The 10,266-nt window shown below is 47.2% G+C and overlaps 1 protein-coding gene across 1 annotated transcript in view; it reads right to left on the bottom strand.

Annotated features, from left to right (window-relative positions):
- Window positions 1-8,753, bottom strand: part of SLC6A1 (solute carrier family 6 (neurotransmitter transporter), member 1) — a 39,955-nt gene extending 31,202 nt beyond the window's left edge. Inside the window, exons 1-5 of the mRNA XM_006872182.1 lie at window positions 8,516-8,753; window positions 7,375-7,506; window positions 6,551-6,651; window positions 4,942-5,051; window positions 1,716-1,848 (exon numbers count right to left, since the gene is read on the bottom strand). Of these exons, the coding sequence (XP_006872244.1) occupies window positions 1,716-1,848; window positions 4,942-5,051; window positions 6,551-6,651; window positions 7,375-7,506; window positions 8,516-8,753 (714 nt within the window). The remainder of the gene's footprint in view (window positions 1-1,715; window positions 1,849-4,941; window positions 5,052-6,550; window positions 6,652-7,374; window positions 7,507-8,515) is intronic.
- Between the last annotated feature and the right edge of the window lie 1,513 nt (window positions 8,754-10,266).

Consider the following 10,266-nt stretch of genomic DNA (forward strand, 5'->3'; position numbering starts at 1 on the left):
ATTCCTCTTCATGTTATCCAGCATGAAGCTTAGGCTCTCTTCAGATTTTTTTTATCCTTTTTTTCTGCTTGTTCATCTATCTTAGCAGTATTGAGAGATTTGTCTTCCAGCTCACTGGTTCTGGCTTCCATCTCTTCAATTCTACTCTTTTGCCCTTTCAGTGCATGGTCCATTTCTGATATTTTATTATTAATTATCTGGACCTCTTTTTTTTTTGCAAGTTTTGAGTTGTTTCCAATGCTGTATCTATCTTGTTTGATTGCGCCTGTAGCACTTTCCTGACTTCTTCATTTTCCTCCACCCCTCTGTGAAACATTTGGATTTGTCTCCATATCGTTCTTCTAATTCTTTCTCAGGCAGATCCAAAACTACTCTTCTTCTACTGGAAATATGGTGTCTGTCTCCAGCTCATTTGTCACAATTACTCTTTTCTGTTTTGGGACATGTTTTGAGATCTTTTGTTGTGTTTTCCTGGACATTTTCAGTAGTTAGGTGGATTTTTAATACTTAAATGGATGTATATTGCTGTGTTGTTAAGCTTGCTGAGTGTCTCTTGGTGGATATGATCTGGAGATAGGCTTCCCTTTTCATGTGTAATGGCTAGCAGCTGGTATTGGCTCCTGTCCCAATGGTGAGCTATTATGGGGTATGACTGTAGCTTGGCTATATGGCCATGATTGCTGTCTCTTCTTGAGTAACAAGAAAAAGGTCCCACCCCTAGGAAAAAAGTGTGATCAAAAGGACCAAAAACAGAAGTGATATAAAAGCAGAGACAAAAACCACCATTCAAAAAAAAAAATCATAGCTGTCTGACCAGTGGCAGGAGTAAAGGGTCCTGCCCAGGTCAACTTTCGGGCTGGGTCCCAGAGTCAGATGTCATAAGCAGCTGCCAAAGGGTCAGTCCATGGGACCAATGGGGATCCTTCTCTCTGTGCCATGGGAAAACTGTGGGCTCAATGCTGGACCCTTTGGGGGTGCACACCCACATACCTGAAGGTGGCTGGGCTGAGCAGAGAGGGCACAGCAGGGAAAAGGAGGGAAAAATGTGTAGAATCCCCCCCTCCTCTTTTTTCACATGTCATTGCAGATTTCATTGTGTCAGGCTGGCTGTGGCCCCGCCTTCTGAACGCAGCCTGGGCGTGAGTGCTCTGCAGGCAGAGTTCCGAGCCCTCATTGATTCCAGAATCGCAGTATTTTCCTTTATACAGTGATTTTTCTACCAGTGGGTATGGGAAACTGACACCCTGCACCTTATACTAGATCCAGATCTCTGGAGCAGCTCCTTAAAAGCACCTTCTCTGGATTTTTGGCACCTCCCCCATGGAGCTCGTCCTACCTGACTCTGCTTGTTCTACCTCCAAGACTGATCACTTCTTCTGGACAGAGTAGGGCCCTTCTCATTGCATCTTTTGAGTGAGTCAACTAATCTATCAACAAGCATTTATGAAGCAACTACTGTGTGCCTTGCTCTATGCTGAACATGGAAGACACAGGGAACTGCTTTTAAGACCTAGGCAATACATATTAAATCTATAGTGCATCCTTATACAAGCACCTTTCTGAATAGCAAAGGTGACTGCACCCATTTGACAGGAAAGGAAACTGAGGCCCAAAGAGATGAAGGGCTGTTTTTTTTTAATCTTTTAGTAAGGTGTGGACTCTTTGCCCAGAGGAGAAATTCCATCACAAACCCTTGCCCTGGGCAGACCCCTTACCTTTCCAGTCCAGCCGACACCCTTCCATATACAGAAATACACAAGGATCCAAGCGATGGCCAGGGTGATGGCCAGAGGCCAACGGATCTGACCTGGTTTATCCAACCCATCTGTCATCTGGTGCATGTTGCGCCTGGTTGAAAGATGGAGGAGAAAGACAGTCATTGGGGTTGCCAGAAACTGAGTGACCTAGAAGTGCCCAGTGCTTGGACATGAGTGATAAACTGCACTGTGGTGTGCTGTGATAACTGAGATTCAAGAGATGGAGGGGTTATCATGACTGACTGTGACGGTCACACGGTAGAGGCTTTCATGACTGACTGCAACTGTCACACTGTAAATGTAGAAGTTTTGTAACAGAAACAAGAGAATAGTTAATCTTACAGTCCATAAACAGAGGACCCTAGGACCATCATGGGAGAAGAGCACAAGTTGAATGCTTATCTAGAGAAGCAGCAACATCAGAGATGGGGGCAGAGATGCACACATGGAGAGAGGGAGCAGCTGAGGACTCTAGATTCATGGAAAGAGAGGGACTAAGAGATGGTGGCCAAGAGGCAGGCTTGTAGAATGTGCCCTTTGGTGGTTTAAATTATTATATATGCTGAGTGTTTAAACAAAAAAAAAAGAGCTAAAGTGAATAGAGAGAAATACTGTTAACTGATGGTACATGGAGAGGATTCTAATCATTGTAATGAAATGAAGCGTGTGATTTGTTGAGTGTGGAACTGATGGTCTGCCCTGTAAACTTTCATTCAATTCACAATAAAAACTTTAAAGAAAAAAAGAGAGAGCTGGAGGGGCCAATGATAATAATTTGTAGAAACTTCTGATAGGGCAAAAGGTCAAAAGGCAAGAGCCTTCCTGGACAGAAGGGAAGAAAATGTAGAACAAAATGCACAATCACAAAAAATGACCAGATTTACTGATCTGAATGAGATGGGAGACCCTTAGACTATGCCCCTTGTTGTTGTTGTTGTTAAGTGCCATCGAGTTGATTCTGACCCATAGTTCATAAGAGCATTCCGAGGATGCTCTTAAAAACTAGAACTGAATCCACTCCCAGAGGTCACCTCTCAGCAACTCCGTATAGGGTTTCTGAGGAGCAGCTGGTGAATTTGAATAACTGACCTTGCAGTGCAGTGCATTATCCTGCAGCACCACACCAGATATAGGAAGGTCTATGGTGTGGCACTGTGGGTTAATGCGCTAGACTGCAAGTTGGTTTGAACTGCAAGGTTGGCTCTTCAAGTTCACCAGCTGCTCCTCAGAAACCCTATACAGGATTGCTATGGGTCAGAACTGACTCAAAGGCACTTAGCAACAACAAATATAGTGAACAATAACACTATAAGAATATGTTCCTCAGAGCAATCCAATAGGGACCTACTGCCACCAAGAAAGAAGAGCCAGGAGTGGAATGTGTCCTTTGGACCTGGGGTCCCTGCACTGTGAAGCTCCTAGATCCAGCAAAAAACTGATGCCAAGACACATGGAAATCTCCAAGGAATGCTGGGCCTACAGATGCTGAGGGGAGCAGCTGGCTGTGTAGGATAAGCAGTGGACTGTTAACCACACTGGACTGAGCCAACCAGCAGAATAGACACAGAAACATACACAGTGAAAGGGAGATGCCAAGTGAGGATCGTCTACAAGTCAAGGAACCAAGCAACTCCCAGAGTTACCCACAAGGAGGAACTCGACATGGCTGAGACTCTAATGTACTTGCAGTCTCCAGGCTGTGAGAGAGAAAAACCATGTGTCTTTAAAGCCAAAGAAAGTGAGAGGGAAAGAGCAGGGGATCTGCCACTGGCCTGGACCAACCACCATTCAGAGCCTGCCTGCAGTGCTGTAGCCACTTCCCAGGGGACAGCCACCTTCATCTCTGCTAGTCCTCACAGCAGCCCTAGGAATCTTTATGCGTTGCAAATCTGATCATGCCCCGCTGCTGAAAATCATTGCATAACTCCTTGTTGTTCTCTCAGAGGGGCTCAGACATCCAGCAGCCCTTAAGGGTCCTGAAGAACTGACCCTTGCTTCCCTCTCTAGTCTCCCCTCCGACCACAGCCTACAGTCCCCAATCTATCAGCAGATGAAGCCTCTCGCTGTCCACTCATAGGACCCTCATGGACCTTCAAGCCTTCACATCTCTCTCTCTGGTCAATACTTGTCCTCTCTGAGCTATATTTTTGCCTTAAGGCTGGTCCAGGTGTCTCCCTCCATCTCCCGTGTTTCCCTACTTAGCACAGAGTGTTACCACTGCCTTTCTGCTTCTCCTATCCTCTAGTCAGACTGGCACACAGTTGGAGCTCAAGAGATGCTTACTGAGAAAATGGTTGAATGAAAAGGCTGATCGTGTGAGGGGCGTAGCCAGCGACTCTTCTTCAGAGATGGCCTCATGTGTCCAGACTCCCATGAGAAGGGCTCTTCCTGGGAGAAGCGCTGGGGAACCTTCCAGGTTGCTCCCAGGCTCTCAAAGCAGCCCAGCACAGAATCTCCCTTCACAGGCTCCAGCCCCTCATTTGCAAAATCAATGTTCCCAACATGTATTTTCTATGAGGCACTTCCCTGAAGAAACTACTGGTATGATCTCACCTCCTATCCACCAGAGCTGTTACCTTGAGCATCCTTGTCGCCCGGTGCTCACTGTGGACTGCACACAACTGTGTGTGTGTGTCTGGGGGTGGGGGTCTGTAGCATGTGTGTGAGTGTGTATTCCAAGAGACCCTGGGTTTATAAGGAAGTTGACAGAGTTTCCCAAAAATGGAGACTTTGTCGGCCTCTGCTGGTGATGCGCCATGTGTGTGCTGGTTATTTGGTTTCCTCCTCCAGGTCTGCTCTCCACCCTGACCTGTGTCCACAGTCTGCTCTCCCCATGTTCTGTGTCCACAGGCTGGCCTCTAGGGTGGCAGCAGGGACTCTCTTGCCCTCTGGCTTCTAGTAGGGTTTAACCAATGGGAAGCACTGGCAGGAAATCAGCGAGTGAGAACAGAAAGGTCCAGGTATTTAGTCATCCTGCTGGACTAGGGCTTTGTCAGTGGCTAGGTTTCTCCATGGGCCACAGCTCTGTCTCCTTCTCTAGTGGCCCCAGATGTTTTGGGGTTCCAATATCAGCCCCCTTCCTGCCCCTCTGGGCCTGGAGAAAGAAACAGCTTCACCATTCATGAGACTCTAATGGGCCACAGCCCAGCTGGCCCCACCCACTCACATTTGTGCCTCTACTTACTCCCAGAACTCCACCACGGCGCTGGTCAAGTTGGTGGTGTTGGCAATGCTGTAGTTGGAGAAGCAGCGGTCTGTGTTCCAGGGGTTGTCACACTGTTTCCACGGCAGAGTCTGCAGGGACACAGTCGCTCAGACAAGCCCCACTGAGCCCTGGAAGCTGCCTCAGCGGTCCTCGAACTCCCATCCGCCCATACAGTCCTGGAACCTCCTTGCAGCCAATATCTCATCTCCCCTTCCAACAGCTCAGGCTGGCAAATAGTACCGTGATAACATTTTATAGATCAGAGAGGGGAAGCAACTTGCTCAAGATCACACAGCTACTAAGTGTCAGCTGCTGAGAACTGAACACTAACCTTCTCACTCTGAGAAGCATGCTACCATGCTTCCAAATTGCCCCATAAGTAAGATCCCACATGCCCATCCTGGGGCTATTTCCCAGCTACGTGACCTTGGACAAGAGAGCCCACCAGTCTGACCCCATGTCCTCCTCAGTATGATGTAACAAAGGCAAACACACTTACAGTGCTTGCTTCTCTCCAGACATGCATCTAATCACCATACACACATTCATCCTTCATCCTCACCATCCTGTGAGGTGCTGTCATGTGTCCCCCAAAAAGATGAGTTTAAGTCCTAGCCTTGTACTTGCAAATGTAACCTTGTTTGGAAATAGGGTTTTTCTTTTGCTATCAGTTAAGTCAAACAAAGTCATAGCAGGGTTAGGGGGTACTAATCCTAATCCTTTAAGGAGTGGTAATGGTTGTGTGCCATGAGGTCGGCTCTGACTCATAGCAACCCTGAATAGGGTTTCTGAGGCTGTCAATCTTTACAGGAGCAGAAAGTCTTGTCTTTCTCCAGTGAACAGCTGGCATTTTTGAACTACTGACCTCAAGGTTAACAGCCCAACTCATAATTACACACACCTCCACACAGGTAGAGTCACACACAGCAGTAAGGCACCATGTGAAAGCCTCCATGAACAGCCAAGCACCATCAAGGGTTGCCAGTAGCCACTAGATGCTGGGAGAGAGGTGGGGCAGCTCCTCCCTGAGACTTAGCAGGAACTAACTTGGCCGACACCTGGATTTTTAACACTGAGCCTCCAGAATGTGAAACTAAGACTGGTGGTTCTTTCAAGGCTCTTATGGGACTCGCTTGAGGCAGCTCTAGGAGACCATGGCAGGTAGGTTCATTTTTGTTCCCATTTTATAAAGGAGGGCACAGAGGCTCACTGAGACTCTACTTCCCCAAGCTACACAGCAGAGCATGAGTGCAGGGATTCAACCCAGGCAGTCTGGACCCATGTAAAATGGGACTAGCAATGCCTCTTGGTATTGGGTTAAGTCTTAGTGTGACACTGTGGGATATCACAAGGTTGGTGGTTTATCCCCATCAGCCACTCCTCAGAAACCCTATAGAGGGTTGCTGTGAGTTGGAACGGACTCAACAGCACTCAACAACACAAGCAGCACACCTGTGAAGATGTGACGTTAACGCAGATGCAGTGTCCTGCTCAGTGCCTGGCCCGGGGAGGGCACTCACACCGATGTGGCCATGACTGCTCTGGAGAGTCACCACGATTGGAGGAGGCGTGTCCAGGGACTACTCACCATGGTGAAGGAGTTGTAGAGGTAGTAGATGGCCCAGGAGATGATGACAATGTAGTAGATGTTTAGCCAGAAGGAGAGCACAGCAGCGGCAAGGCCCACACCTGGGAACGGGACCCACCCCACAGCATTAATGAATCATTGCAGCAATCACTGTCTGAGCCCCTGTCATTTGTACCAATTCCTCAAGTCCACAACTCGCTGGACCCTGGAGACAGGCATTCTAGAAGACACGGAGGTGGAGAGAGAGGCAGTCACGTGCCTGCTGGCCAGCGATGGAGCCAGGCTTGTGTCTGAGCCCAGCACGGACCGGTCGAGGGGGGCTGGGGCTTGCCCAGCAATGTAGGGCTCAGCATTCCAGGTGCTCCACATCATTCTCCACATGCTCATGAGAGTGCCTACCAGGCAAGCTTCCAGACACCAAGGGGCAAGCAGGGAAAACCAAACTCAACTCTTAATGTGAATGAGCTCACAGAACAGGGCAGCCTGATGTGGCATGGGCCCCTACTCCTGCCTCCGCGGTCACTGACCTTACTTCTAGTCACCATCATCCATCACCTGACCCCTTGCAACAGCCTTCACCTTGCTCAGATGGCAACAAAAAGGATCCCAGTCTCCAGAGGTTCCAATGGTGTTTGGACACCCAATAGGTCTGTGGGTAGAAGTGCCACCAGGACGCCAAAGAACCTTAAAACCTGGGAGCCAATAGACTCTCACCCTTGAACATGGGACCAGGGGACTGACCCTTAGACATGGAAATCAGAAAAGTTACCCTTGAACATGGGGACAGGGGGCTGACCCTCAAACATGGAAACCAGCAGACTCACCCTTGAACATGGGGGCCAACTTCCACACCCCGAGGCCCCCAATGGAAGTATACTGGCCTAGGGAGCACTCCAGCAGGAATAGTGGGACCCCCGCAAAGATAAGCGTCAGGAAGTAGGGAATCAGGAAGGCCCCTGGAAGAAGAGAAGAGATGTTCATGGATCCAGGACATTAGAAAAATCCCCCATCACAGGGAGCAGGTCCCAACCTCAAATGGGCTCCTAGTGTGTCACTGTAGGATCTGTACTGGACTGTGAACCACAAGTTCAGCAGTTCAAAACTACCAGTGCCTCCCAGGAAACCCTACACAGGGTCGCCATGAGTCAGTACTGACTCGATGGCACTTAACAAGACCCTCAAATGCAGCACCCCAAATCAAACTAAGACCCAAGGACAGTCTTGTTCAAAATACAACCCTGTTGTTTGCAAAATGAGATGAACTTTTGAGAATAATTAACTGCGGGTGCCATGAGTCAGAAGCAATTCCTTGACAACGCCTCGCTTTTTTTTTTTTAAATCTGTTCATTGTGAATTGAGTGATAGTTTATGGAGATCATCAGCTTTACATTCAATAAATCCTATACTTTGTTTGAACTCAGTGATTGCAATCCCTTTTGTGTAACCACCATAACTCCACTTCCTCCCTGTGATTCTTGTTTCTATTCCACCCTCCTTCCCAACCCTTCTTAGGTATTTTGATCATGAGTGGCTGAACATTTCGTGGTGAGAATATCTTACTAGTTTTTTTATACCCCCTATGTACCTGTTCACCGCTTGGTTCACCCTTTAAAGGCATTGCTGGGTAGTGCAAGCAGTTCACTTCTACTTGAAAGGTTGGAGATTTGAGTCCACCCAGAGATAACTCCTAAGAAAGGTCTGGAGATGTACTTCTGAAAAATTCAGCCATTAAAAACCTTATGGAGCACAATTGTACTCTGATAGAAATAGGGCTGCCAGGAAGTAAAATCATCTCCATGGCAATCAAGCCTCTGTCCTTTGAAAATCTTTTGGGGAGTGTGCAAGAAGCATCTGGTGTTGTCTTTGGATGGAGTCTTGCTTCTAAGGTCACCCCAGAAAGTGCCTACCGTGACACTCCTCTGTGGATCCCAGAACCAGTGGGAAGGTCTCCAGGCGGATACCTACCTCCTCCATTTTTCCCACAGAGATAGGGGAACCTCCAGACATTGCCCAGACCAATGGCGTAGCCCACACAGGACATGAGGAAATCGAAGCGCCCCTTCCATGTGTCCCGGTCCGGAAGATCTGCAGCCTTCTTCTGCACCTTGACCACCAGGGTTTTGGGCTTGTCATTGGCCACAGGGGCCTCGCTGACCTCGGTGGAGATCTGCCCATCGGCTATTTTGCTGCCATTGGTCGCCATGTCTTGGAGTCTGGGTGCAGGGGTCCTGGTGGATGGACGTGAAATGTCAGCCCCAGACCAGGTGGACAGCAGGTTTGCAGCTCAGGGTCACCCTGGAAGGACAGAGTCAGGTAGCAGGACCATAAAGTGGTAGAATCTTGGAATTGCCTTGATTTTACCTTGAAGTGACAAAAATAAAATAACCCAGAAACTTGGGGCTTTAGAAGTCTCTTAGGTGTGCCCACTCCCCACCAGCCATTGCTCCTGGAGGAAGAACGTTGCCATTTGTTTCTGAAGACACAGCATGAGGGGATGGCAGTGGACAGCCCCAGGATAAGGCCTGCATGCCCTCCATCAGGTACCCAGCTCAGAGCAGAAACCAAACGCCATCAAACTTTCATACGGAAATATGAGGGGATCCTCATCTTTGAATTTAAAGATGCAAATAGATTTTCCATGTCCTGAGGCCCTAGAGTCATGGCCAACAGCCAAGGTGTTTCACCGGGGCTGAATTAGAAGGATTGTTGTTATTGTTAAGTGCCATAATCCTCAGAGCAACTCTATATAGAGTTTCCAAGGAGCGGCTGGGGAGTTTGAACCATTGATCTTGAGGTGAGCTCTGTGATTTTGTGCAAAATTCTTAACCTCTCTGCTCCACTCGCCCTACTTTTTTGTTGTTGAAAATATACACATCAAAACATACACCAAAAGAGACTACAAAAATGGAAGAATGTACCATGCTCCTGGATAGGAAGACAACATTGTGAAAATGTCAATACTGCCCAAAGCAATTTACACATATAATGCAATCCCAATCCAGATTCCAATGACATTCTTTAAAGAGATGGAAAAGACAATTACAAACTTTCTCTGGAAAGGAAAGAGACCCAGGATAAGCAAAGCACTGCTTAAGAAGAAGAATAAGGTTGGAAACCTCTCGCTTCCTAACTTCAAAATTTATTATACAACTACAGTGGTCAAATCTGCTTGGTACTGGTACAATGAAAGATACATTGATGAATGGAACAGAATAAAAAATCCAGAAATTAACCCATCCACATACAGCCAACCAATTTTTGACAAAGTACCTAAATTATTGCATGGGGAGGTGATACTCTCTTCAAAAGATGGTGCCTGCAGAACTGGAAAGCGATATGCAAAAGATTACAACAAAACCTTCACCTCATGCCTTACACAAAAACCAAATCAGCAGGATTAAAGACCTAAATGTGAATCCCAGAATTATGAAGGCCATCAGTGAAAAAAATAGGGACAAATGTGAGGGCACTAATTCAGAAATACACAGACTACCAAACATTTTGAAAACTACACAAACAAAAGTAGACAAAATATATGATTGGGACATACTAAAAATTTAAAACTTAAGTGCATCAAAAGACTTTACCAGAAGAGTAAAAAGGGAACCCACTGAATGGGAAAAATCTTTTGCAATGACATATCAGACAAGGGACTTATTTTTAAAATATATAGGAAACTACAACACCTCTACAAGAAAAAGACAAATAACCCAATT

Source organism: Chrysochloris asiatica, unplaced genomic scaffold (assembly GCF_000296735.1).
Source record: "Chrysochloris asiatica unplaced genomic scaffold, ChrAsi1.0 scaffold00186, whole genome shotgun sequence".
Taxonomy (NCBI): Eukaryota; Metazoa; Chordata; class Mammalia; order Afrosoricida; family Chrysochloridae; genus Chrysochloris; species Chrysochloris asiatica.